General features: G+C 38.7%; 1 protein-coding gene across 1 annotated transcript; it reads left to right on the top strand.

Annotated features, from left to right (window-relative positions):
- Positions 1-469: 469 nt before the first annotated feature.
- gpr155a (G protein-coupled receptor 155a) lies at positions 470-10,395 on the top strand. The gene is made up of 16 exons (XM_039600305.1): positions 470-710; positions 929-1,450; positions 2,080-2,479; positions 2,829-2,997; positions 3,094-3,249; positions 4,510-4,593; positions 4,742-4,862; positions 4,985-5,066; positions 5,321-5,411; positions 5,507-5,705; positions 6,449-6,538; positions 6,706-6,836; positions 7,435-7,530; positions 7,620-7,684; positions 8,862-8,996; positions 9,239-10,395. Exons 2-16 carry the CDS (start codon positions 988-990, stop codon positions 9,432-9,434), a joined length of 2,478 nt encoding a protein of 825 aa, XP_039456239.1. The 5' UTR covers positions 470-710; positions 929-987; the 3' UTR covers positions 9,435-10,395.
- Positions 10,396-12,233: the final 1,838 nt, after the last annotated feature.

Here is a 12,233-nt window from a genome sequence, read left to right as displayed (position 1 = left end):
TTAAAGCCTTTTTAAAACTATAATTTGGCATAATATGGAGATACACCCTTTTCAAAAAACTTTTGCTTAATTGAAAATTAGCATTTTAAATGCTTTTCAGTCATTTACGACAGTCTTCAGTCTTTCGTAGCCATGATTGGTCATGTGACTAGTAGATTATACCATACTTGGCTGTTGTGAGGTGGTGGTTGAATTTCCCCGTACAGGGGCTTTCCAGACTTTAAATTTGTAACGCAGTTTAAATTTAGGTAGGCTTCTGGTAAACTAAACTTTTACTAAGTTTAGGTTTGGGTTAAAATGCACCCTTCAAGCCTGTCTGTCAACACTGCGGAAATAAGTGGTCATACTTATTATGCCATCTTTCTATACCGTCTCTGATACGTATTTACGTTGTTTTCGCAAAGGATAGAAAGTAGTTGCTAGGCCACGCCTCTTTTCACTATCTTGAAAAGTGATTGGTTGAGATGTGTTGACAAATCATGGCTAATGAAACTTGTGGGTTGGATATTGAGCAACGCGGTCATGTAATAGTAAGAAGAGCGCTAGTTCCAAGTTATTTTTAAGAAGTTAGTAAAGGTGGGAGGCGAAATTTGGATCTGTAAGAAGCTCTGATTAGTATCTCTGTCCCCAGCTTCACGTTAGCTCGCTGGCTAACTCTGACGGCTACCTAAATATGACTAGCGCATGGGGGCTCAACCGCTGTCAGACAGGTGAGACTGCATTATTAAAAAGATATATATAAGTTATATCGGTTGCAGTTCTTTTTAACTATGTGATAACAACTTTAAAACCTCTCTAAAAGCAGTCGTGTTAATTATACGATATTATTTCGGTTAACTGACGTAGTTAGCTCTACGTGTGTAATCAGATTACAGCTGAACCGGTGATTTTAAAGGTTATAAGTGAAAGTTTTCCTCGGTCTCCCTAGTGACTGACAGTGCCGACCGGTGAGGAGGAGGAGGGGATTAACGTTACCGCAAACCAGACATGACAGCTGGCGGCAGAGGGAGGGTCAACATAATGATGGAGGCACCGGAAAAAAGCCTCAGCTTCAACTTTTCATCTGAGGAGCTGGACTCCTCTGCCCTCTCCTCCGCCATGTCCATCGACAGGCTCTTCCCGGCTCTCCTGGAGTGCTTTGGGATAATTTTGTGCGGGTACGTCGCAGGGAGGGCAAACATTATCACCTCCACCCAGGCCAAAGGATTGGGGAGTTTTGTTTCCAAGTTTGCTCTCCCAGCACTGCTGTTCAAGAACATGGTGCTGCTGGACTTTGGTAATGTCATCTGGCCATTTCTCTGGAGCATCCTCATCGCCAAAGTGTGCGTGTTCTTCCTCGTCTGCATCCTCACATTGATAGTAGCCAGCCCCGTCAGTCGCTACTGTAAGGCTGGGCTCTTCTCAATTTTTGCTACCCAAAGCAATGATTTTGCTTTGGGATATCCTATAGGTAAGTAATTTCTAATCCTAGCAAACACAAAGCTTGTCATTCAGAGCTGTGATGTGTAAACATGCTGTCCTATTGTTCGCCCATCCATCATACTCAGAGTTCAGTTCCCCAGGATTTTATTATTTGTTAGCAAACAGATTTTGATATCACTGCTTGTGCGGCTTTTCTTTTATTCACATTAAGCTCATCCGTGAATAAATAAATAGAGTGGTAGATATAATGTGTACCAAAACTTCACCCAGTTGAAAAAGTCAATTAAAGTTCAAATTAACTGACTACCATTAACTATATATCTTTAATATTTAAGTATATAATGTTTACGTGGCCAGAGGTGCTTTTTGTTTTCTACTCACTTCACCAGTTAATGTTTCACTTCCATCCACTGTCTTCCTTCTGGGATGTTTCAGATTAAACCCGATCTTCTGCTTCTGCTCAGAAATAGAATCAAGCTATTGCAGTCATAGGAGTTATGATCACCTGTTCATGATGCAGGCACACTCACATTTCTTTATTTTACTACAAACTACTCTATAACATTTTGTAGGTATCCAGCTTGGTTTTGTTTTAAACCTTTTACACATTTCTTCATCATTTTTTTTTTTTTTTTTTTGCTTTATCTTCATCCACAGTTGAAGCCCTGTACCAGAGTACATATCCAGAGTACCTCCAGTATATCTACCTGGTGGCCCCTGTGTCCCTGATGTTTCTAAATCCCATCGGCTTTGCCCTCTGTGAGATCCAGAAGTGGAAGGATCAGGGGAACCATCAACAGAGCAAAGTAGTGATTGTGGGAGTTGTAGTTTTACAGGTCATAAAGAACCCCATAGTATTTATGGTTGTAATCGGCATCATCGCCCACTTTGTGCTGCACCAAACCGTTCCTGTCTTCATGGCTCAGTTTGTGGATGGCTTGGCTAACTCTTTTGGGGGAGCAGCTCTGTTCTACCTGGGCCTGTCCATGGTGGGCCAGTTGGGGAAATTAACCAAATCTACAGTGGTGACACTGATATTACTTACTACAGCAAAACTGTGAGTGGAAGCCATTTAGATTTTTATTGCACTTGATTTTCTAGAAGAGGGCGATATTAGTGTTATCAGACAACCTTGTCTTATTTATATGAGGTGTGCTATGGAAGTTTAGAGAGAGTCAGCATGTTCAGGCTTTTCAAAGTGCTCCCACCATGTTGTTTTGTGCTCATGCTTTAGATGAGTCAGACCTTTCTCTGACCAAAAGCTGTTATCAAATAGATGACATATTAAGTAGTCTCAGGCACAGCATGCTAGCCATTGCATGTAAAGTTTGTATAGTTACACTGCATTTCACATCAGTGTTAAATAAAGCCTCAGGTAATGGTACATGACTTGATTTGACTTTCAGGTTACTAATGCCCCTGATTTGTAAGGACATGGTGGATCTGTTGGACAAACGCAACACCAGCGATTTGAACCACTCCAGCCTCTCTGATTACGCCTTTCTTTATGGAGTGTTTCCCACTGCACCGAGTGTGGCCATCTATGCCGTTTATTATAACGCAGAGCTAGAAGTTGTGAGTTCTTTACAGCTACCTGCCAACATACCATCTACCTTATGCTTTCTCTCTGTAACTCACTGTCCATGCTTTCTTTGTTCTGATTCCTGACAGGTAACTGCTGGGATGGTGATCAGCACTTTCCTCTCAGCTCCAATAATGTATGTTTCTGCCTGGTTACTCACGATCCGTTGGACGGATCCTCAGCGTTTAATGAATTCACTGCAGAACGTCAGTTTCAACATAAGCATCGTGAGCTTAGTTGTACTGGTGAGTCACAGCTAGTTGACTAATCATCTGCTTTATCAGCTGATCACTGTTTAATTTATCTCAGTGGATGGGAACTAAGGTCATAGAGTTGCCTCCACTTAATAACTCACAGGGTGCTCACTGACTTTATTTTCTTTGTCAAGGTCAGCTTTATGTTTATCTGCTCTGATGTTCTACCATTCAGGACAAGTAAATTAGAGATGCAGGCAGTCTTTGTAGATGTTTAAACCATATTGTCAAACTAACCTTAAAAGTCTCTGCCACTAACAGGATATGCAAGTAGACAGATGTTTTACTGACTTGCAGACTTGCTTCCTCATTCTTTGCCTGTTGATATATCTTTTAAGGAACTTGAAACTTTTTGCCGCAATTATCTTTTTGCAATGATTAAACAACATTGTTTTTCTTTTTTATTGTTTCCCTTCAATGTTTCCTTTTTTTTAAACATCAACCAAGGAGATTACATTTTTGGAAGTGTTGTAGGAGTGTAGAGTGGGGTCACATGGTCAAAGTGTGCCACATTTGTGTGGAACAATCATTTGAAGATTTGAAAGTTTTTCGTGTAACCCATATACTCATCTCTGATCCTTAACCCCTATATGCCAATATGTTGTACTGACTACATATTGGCATATGGGGATTCTAAATACCATGTTATCTTGGACCTCTGATCACTTATCCAAGGTCAAATAAGGTCAAACTTTCAAAAAATGCCCTTTATCTTTAAAAGTATGCCTAAAAATCAGGAAATGATACTGGTATACGGGAATTCTGAATGTCACATTATAGTTTGCATTCAAATGTCACATTAGACCTCTGACCTCACTTTTTACGTGGGATCTGCCTTTTTTTCATAATGAAAGAAAAGTTTTAAAGATAAAACCTTTGTTGTATCTTTAAAGAAAAGAGAGTGCACTGCCTATTAAGTTAGAAATCTACTCTTGTATAATGTTATATAATAAGCTCAAGTTATTAATTACCTACTACCTAGTATCTATTACTTACTCTCACAAAAATGTTTTTATTCAGGATATAATACTATCTGCTTAAAAGTAGATACTGCCCAGAGAATAAACTGTCTTGACGGAAGTTTTCTCCCTCAGAGTGCTTGTTGTTTAGTCATGCGTTTCATACTTCTCAGTAATTTTCCGTTTACTTTCTTCAGAAAATGAACAACCAGTCACTACTAGTGTACTATTTCTGGTAAAGTCTTTGTTTTTGCAGTAATAGATAATTTACAATCCATGTTTTCTCTTACAGGTGTGGACTATTGCCGTCATGTTTTTAAGTAAAAAATTCAAAAGGCTGCCTCACTTGTTTACAGTTAACCTTTTCTTTGCACAGGTAAGCATGGTATTGCATTCATGAAAAACTAATAGCACCATTAATGTTGAATATGTCTAATGATTAAGTAAATTATATCTATATGAAGGAACTCACCTTTAGGCATTCAATGACTAAGTGCCTGTATTTGTTATGTTGTGCTCTGTAGATTCTGACTTGCATTGGGATGATCTTGTGGAACTTTGTAGTGAAGGAAAGTAACTTCATTGGTCAGGTCCTGACTTTCACCTTATTATGTACCTCACTCTACAGCACTTTTATATGGCCAGGTACGCACACTACCATCTACCCACAGTAAACCTACATTGAACTAATTCATATTGGTTCATACTGGTGAGATATATCTGTAGTGGGACTACAAATTTTGAAATTGATGCTTTGCTGTTTTAAGGTTTGATAGCACTCTCACTTGTGCTCTTGAAGTCTGAGGATCTGAAAGTTTCACCGGCCATGTTGGTCATTGCGGGCTGGGGGTAAGAGGAATGTGCACAGACTGGAAAACATGTCACTTTGGTTTAGACTGACATTCATGATGCGATCAACAATGTAAATGAATTAATATAGCATAATATAATGTGATTTAGCATGATACAACCTCACTTAAGATTAAATAGTCAAAAAATGTATATCTGCAACCAAGTGTCATGCACGTTGTTCAGGGTAATCCCATTGACCTGGTTTTTATATTTTAATACTGTGATTGAATTTGTTGTATCTATGGTTGCAGGATTCCAGCTTTAGTAACTGCAGTTTTGCTCATTTGTGGGGAAAAAATGTTTGGAGTCATTGATGCAGCTTTCTTCTATGGCAGAGCACAGGTAATAATACCAGGGGAAGTAATTTTCCTGTTTTCTGCCATGAAATTACAGATAATGAAATAAAACCTGTATACTATTTGGATGTTTTCTTTCAGATAATCTGCACCACATTCGTAGTTGCCTTCAGCATATTCCTGGGAGGAGGCTCTCTTGTGTGTCTCAGCAGAGGAAGCTGGGCCCAAAATGTCCAAACTGAAGAGGTGAACTCATTTGACTCTCCAGAAGATCCTTTGATTGAAAATGAACCAGAAAACCAGACCCTGTTTGAGACTGCCCCCCCACCAAGAGATCAAGGTGCGTTCTGTCAGGATTTGATCTGATTTTGATTTTGCCAGATGTCTGAGGCCAGATGTTATAATTTAAATCTCCTGATCAAGACTTGAGCGTGCATATAGAGACGTCAGTTGTTTACAGCCAAGTTGGACTGGAAATCCAAAGTTCAAATGAACCCTTATCTACTAGTTTTCTACAGTAAACTGCTGCACAGTGCAACCCCTTCTTCTCAGATAAGGTTTCAGTTAATCACGTAGAAAAAGTCTCTGCAGTTACCAAAAGACAAAGTACACGCAAAAAAAAAAATCATTTTCCCCAAGGACACATGATGGTTCCATACTGAAGACACAATTGTCCACAGCAAGGAAGCTGGTTAACGCTGAGAAAGGAGTGTCAGAAAGGAACAAGTTAGATGCAGTGCTTTTGTTTCGCTACATGCCACAACTGATTCATGGTCATAGTTCCAGTGTAAGCAAGACGCATTATTGCAAACTTGCAAACCAGTTCTTCAAGTAATGAAGAGAAACTGTTTGAATGATTCAGTAAAAGAGTTTGTTATGTTGTGTTGTAAGTACTTGTGTTGTATCAGCAAAAATATTTGTCACTAATATTTTTGGGGGGCTGTATTTTCATATGCATTATTCATAGTCAGTGAAAGTACTTTACTTATTTTCCTGGAACCTTGTATTTTATTGAATATCTGCATCCTGTGTAAAATGAGATAAGCTGAGAATTGATCCAAATATTTCTTTTTACTTTATCAGCATGCCTCATATGTGACTGTGCACCAACCCAACCCCTGCCTGACATGATCATCAGTGCAGATATGAGCAGCACACCAACCACACAAGCAGGTACTGCACTGATAAGAAACTGACATTAGTTTTTTTTTTTTTTTATTGTGAGACTTCAAAAAGCAGTAGGATTTAGTGCATTTTAGAGTATATGAGCATCAAACTGAATATTCTTGTAATTTATCAGGTTTTATTATTTCCTTATTTGTTTTGCTGCCCCCCCTCAGGTCAGTGTGAGAACAGGTGCGAGTCCACAGACTGCCTCCTTGTCCAAGTGGAGGAGCTCCAACAGGTTGCAGACAGACAAGTGGCCCGTCATGTGCTCATGTGTCTGCTTCTGATTGTCAGCCTGCTTGCTGTGAGTAAACAACCACCTTTCAGTTCTACAGTGACATGAAGTCAGCCTTCATCCGCCTGCATTATTATATTTAGTGCATCTCAAACCAAATCAGATACAAATGGCTGAGCTGTGTAATTTCCAACTCCTGTCACTGGAAGACTTTAAGAAACACTTTCAGAGACCCCATTAGAAGAGTCATGTGTCTGGCTCTATATTTACTGTTGCATTCAATGTTATGTATTTTTATTACTGTACGAAGAAATCTTAAAATAGTGTATTAGGGGCATCTAGATTTAAAAACTGAAAGTACAAGAAAAAGATACTAGGTATTGCTGGTAGATGCTTTGGTATACTTTCATGTGTCAGCTGCGATGTAGTTCCTTTTCGTATATTCTGATAAATTACTGATTCTGGGCTTAAATTAAAAGCCTTTCCTTATTGCTAAAGCCAGTTTTAAAATATATAATTTGATCTCACTTATTCACTGCAGGCATACAAGGGAGGGACTGTTTTTCTTTTAATGAATGCCCACTCAGCTGGTTCTACAAGCTGGTTCATTGAACATCATTAGCTACCATTTCTCGTTCAAAGGTCTTCTTACATCCTGTTTTCACAGAATTTGTCCAGCTGCGTGTGGCTGCTCTTTAACCACAATCCTGGTAGACTCTACTTGGAGCTGCTGTTCTTTTGTGCTGTGGTCAACTATGGACAGGTTTGTGTTAGAAATATCCTGTCACATATACAAGAGTGTACACTCACACCCACAGCACTAAAGTCATGCTTATCTTTTCCTGTTGACAGGGGCTTCTCTCCTTTGCTCTTTTTGGGCTGGACAAACATTTGATTTTACTGCCGTTTAAGAAGAGGTAAATGGCTTTTATATGAAACTGCACATTCAGACACTTTTAGACACTTACTTGCCACTTCATTAGGTACACCTTACTAGTAAAAGTTGGACTTCTTTTTTTCCTTCAGAACTGCTTTCATTCTTATGCAGGTAAATTAAATTTCCCTGCTGGTTTATATGCTTACTGGCCACTTTATTAGTTACACCTTACTAGCCTTGGGTTGGATTCACTTTTGTCCTCAGAACTGCCTTAATTTTTCATAGCATAGATTCAACAAGGTGGAAAAATTCCTCAGAGATATGATCCATACTGATATAATAGCATCACACAGTTGTTGCAGATTTGTTGCTGCGCGTCCATGATGCAAATCTCTCATTCCACCAGGTTCAGTGATGTTTTTAAACAATGCTCAGTTGGTAGTAAGGAGCCCAAAGACAAAAAATATCCCCCACACTATTATTCCAGCACGACCTTTGATACAAGGTGGGATTGATTCATACTTTCATGGTGGTTATGTCTAATTCTGACTCATCTGAATGTGGCAGCAAAAATTTTGACCCATCAGGCAACATTTTTCTAATCTGCAATTGTCCAATTTTGGTGAGTTTGTGTTTATTGTAGCCTCAGTTTCCTGTTCTTAGTTGACAAGATTGGTGCCTGTCTGCTTCAGGGTTCAGTGTGTTGGGCATTCAGTGATGCTTTTTCACAAATCTTGGTTGTTTTGAGTGGTTATTTGAGTAACTTTTGCCTTCCTATCAGCTTGAATCAGTCTAGCCATTCTCCTCTGACCTCTGACATCAGCAAGATGCCGCTTACTGGATATTTTTTCAGACTATTCTGACCTTAAAGATGATTGTGAAGGTAATCCCTGTAGGTCAGCAGTTTCTGAAATACTCTGACCAGTCTGTCAGACACCAACAAACATGCCACGTTCAAATTCACTTAAATCCCCTTTCTTTCCCCATCTTGATGTTCAGTTTGAACTTCAGCTTGTTGTCTTGACCATGTCTACATGCCTAAATGCACTAGGCTACAGCCATGTGATTGGCTGATTAGACATTTGTGTTAGTGAGCAGCTGAACAGGTGTACCTAACAAAGCAGCCAGTGAGTGTACAATGAATATAGCAAATGTACAATAGACTATGTTTACATTATATTACGGTGTCCGCTGATTTAATTTTGTTCTGTGTTTAGATTATACAGTCTGTGGTATGGAAAACAAGAAGAGCAGCCACAGAGTGATTTACCTGAGGAGATCAGGATGACCTGCACCCAGTTCACCAAATACCACAAGCAGCAGTGTTTTCATGACATTGTTAAAAAGAGAAGGTGAGAGCACATTGTCTTACTGACCGCTGCTCTGGTTAAAGACTGATGACAAGTACGTTTCCCAGTAATGTCTAGGCAAACCTTTGCTGATGCTCGGTGACTCACAAACCACAATATCATCAAAACAAAATAATTTCTCATTCTGTAATTTTTCTGTGTGTGGGGTCTGTCTGCTCCTCTGTTTCTTGTGGCTTCTTATACAGACAACTATCCTTTGGGTGATTTCTTCTTTTGACTTTCAGGTGTGGAAAGAAGACTATGGTGGACTGTTTTCTTGGCTGTGAACTTGTTGAGTGGCTTCTGCAGGTTGGTTTAGCTCAGGACCGTGGCGAGGCAGTACTCTACGGGACGCGATTACAACAGGGTGGCGTGCTCCAGCACATCAAGCAGGAATACAGCTTCCAAGATAGTCCGCTATATTATCGCTTCATGGCATAACATGCTTGCGTCAAAGAGAGCTTTTTTTTTTTTTTTGCCTAAAAGCAAGTTTCAGTGGAAACAGGAAATTCCTGTAAAGCAAAAGACTCGATGTACTGTTTCCTTTAATGCAAAAAAAAAAAATGGCAGCTGTGTGTAGTTTGTCTCAAAGGGAAGGAGAAGTGTATAATAACCACCTCAGTCTTTATATCCAATATTTCAAGTTTATTTCTGAGGTCTGGAGTCACAGCTACATTGCGAAAACTTGAACATGAGCCATACATAAATTCCTATTTATCCAAATCTATTGTTTGGAGGCGAAATCAAAAGGAGATACACCTTAAAAGCAGCTGAATAATTCCTGACTATGTGAAAAAGCTGTGACTCGCCTACTGTTTAATACAACACATTTCAGGAAAATCAGGTCAGGCTTCAGATTGTGATGGATGTTTACAGAGATGAGGTATTCTTTAAGGTGTGTTGGTGTATACTGTATGTGTCACACTGGAACTTCACTGGGATTGTGATTCAAGGGAAGAAGCTTTCAAAAGTAGATTTTTTTTTTTTTTTTTTTTTTTTTAGTCTTGTTTTGGAGTGCGGGACACTTTATTTGTGTGTTTTATGCCATTCTGTGAGTGATGAAGCACAAAGGGGTGTTCTCATTTTTTTTTAAAAAAGGGCGTGTGAGGGGAAAAAAAGTCTCCTCTGCTTAATCCAGTCATTGATCTACTAGGACACCTTTGTTTTTCCTCACTCTTATCAAAAATCACTTGCCAAATAAATAAAGGGAAAGGAGTCATATTTCACCAGTTAATTATTAATTTCGCATGAAGCAAAGGTATCGTTGCTTTAGAAACCTGTACTTGAAAAGGTCTTGACAGTGATGCTCACCATTATACAGCTTTAACAAACGGCAACCGCCCAGTTCGATCAACATTTTTACTTGCTTTTGTTTGTCCATTTAAGTAACCGCATAAAAAAAGTAAACATTAGCATGAAAATCTAAGTCTTCACTTGAAAATGGGTTTTGTTTAAAAATTTGATGCTGCAGTTATTTTTTTCCCTCTCTCAGGTAAACAAGCAAATTATTTAATTTTCTAACTCTGATGTTAATAGAATGTATGTAAATATCTACTTACTGTAATATAATGTGTATCATCACACATTGGCTAATAAAATAAAAGGTTTATTACCAAAGCTTGACTCATGTATTCATGAATTTGCTATTGAACAATTGAGCGAAAACTTAAACCTGCGTTTTATAATGTGGCATTTATGAATTGTTCACTCTGATCAATTATATGAACAACGGTTTTGAATATTATTCAGTTGTTTCATACTAGTTCATTGTACAAGAAGGTTTTGGGTGGTTTATTTTGTTTGTTTGTTTTTTAAATGCCTGATTTAAAAATTGGTCTAGAGTCAAACTGTGGAATTGTTTTGTGGTTGCATGTAGATGTGGGCCTCTGTTTTTACAGTAAACAGACATCTCCTTCTGAAAAGAACTTAAAAACAAGTTCACCAGAAAATCTGGATTGACGACGCCACGTAGAAGTTGTTTTTCCATGTTTCATAAGCTACCTTATACCTTTTGTGATCCAGATGCACACTTTCAGCAACTAGTGACCACAAAGGCCAAGTTACATATTTTGGTAAATTGTGGAAATTCATTGTGCAGTGGAAATGCTCCCAAAATTTTCGGATTGTGTTATGAAAAATAAGACTTTGAGCACTCATATACTTCAAAAGTTTTTACTGTGATTCTATTAGAAACATGGTTTGTCAGAAATGTCTGCGAAGTATAGTCATTGTTTTACATTAAGTTTATTACAAGGGGCACATCCATTAAAAGCACCACACCAAGTATTTAATTTAGTAAATTAGTAAAAGTGGATGTCTTGCCAAATCTAAAATAAAACTTGCTATAAAAGTGAGAAAGTTTTAGCCAAGTTATGCTTTTTCATTTTGGCAATTCTAAAAAAACACCAACTTAAATAGCCCCATTAATTTAAACCTTTTGAGCTTTCGTCATTTCCTTTCACAGGCTCACAACCACTGGAGATGAACAGTTTAAATACAGACCTGGAATACAAAGAAGAACCAAGCAGATCCCTGCTGGTAGCTGGAGTCAAAGAGTGCTTCAAGTGCTAGGATTGAGCTCAAGTTTACTGCATCTCTCAGTTAGATCGAAGTTGTGTGAGCACCACAGATGGCACACTTCCTGTGGTCATGAACAGGCCCTGATGCCATATCTGCATCCCTCCGGATATTAGTCATTGTCTCTGCAGTGATATGACCTTCTGTAAATAAAATCATAACATGCATAAACAGTGGCGGTGACCATAAAACCATTGTCCTGTTATCTTAGTTTCCCCTCGGTGCAGCTATTCATTAACCAGCACCCTTTTCCTCTCCCAGCTCCTGCAACCGTCCATTCTGGCTGCAGGTGAGAAGATGAAATGGGTCTTTGCATCCCACCAGCTCTTACTTCATGCATAGGCCCTCATTTTTGGATGTTCCCATCTTAATTGTGATGCCATACTGCTTTGAGATGTTGCGATATCCACCTATAGAAGAGGAAAATGTGAATAGCCATCAACCAAGTAGCACAGTGTCTTTGTTATAAAACTCATGATGATACACTGTGTTCATGGGATTCTCATTTAGTTCTGCACCACTTCAGCTACATTGAATAAATGAATGAGTTTATTGCCATTATATGTACAATGTAATTACAATGTCTCTCCTTTAAGAACCGCAAACAACCACATATACATTTGCATATTTACACGATTTAGACACTGAGAGTAAGGTTGTACT

Source organism: Oreochromis aureus, linkage group 16, assembly GCF_013358895.1.
Source record: "Oreochromis aureus strain Israel breed Guangdong linkage group 16, ZZ_aureus, whole genome shotgun sequence".
Lineage (NCBI taxonomy): Eukaryota > Metazoa > Chordata > Actinopteri > Cichliformes > Cichlidae > Oreochromis > Oreochromis aureus.
The sequence above is the reverse complement of the archived record's forward strand: the minus strand, read 5'-3'. Positions and strand labels throughout refer to the sequence as shown.

Coding starts and splice junctions, on each gene's coding strand:
- gpr155a (XM_039600305.1), top strand. CDS start 988: ATGACAGCTGGCGGCAGAGGGAGGGTCAACATAATGATGGAGGCACCG. Junction 2,998..3,093: donor ATAACGCAGAGCTAGAAGTT/GTGAGTTCTTTA, acceptor GATTCCTGACAG/GTAACTGCTGGGATGGTGAT. Junction 5,706..6,448: donor CCCCCCACCAAGAGATCAAG/GTGCGTTCTGTC, acceptor TTACTTTATCAG/CATGCCTCATATGTGACTGT.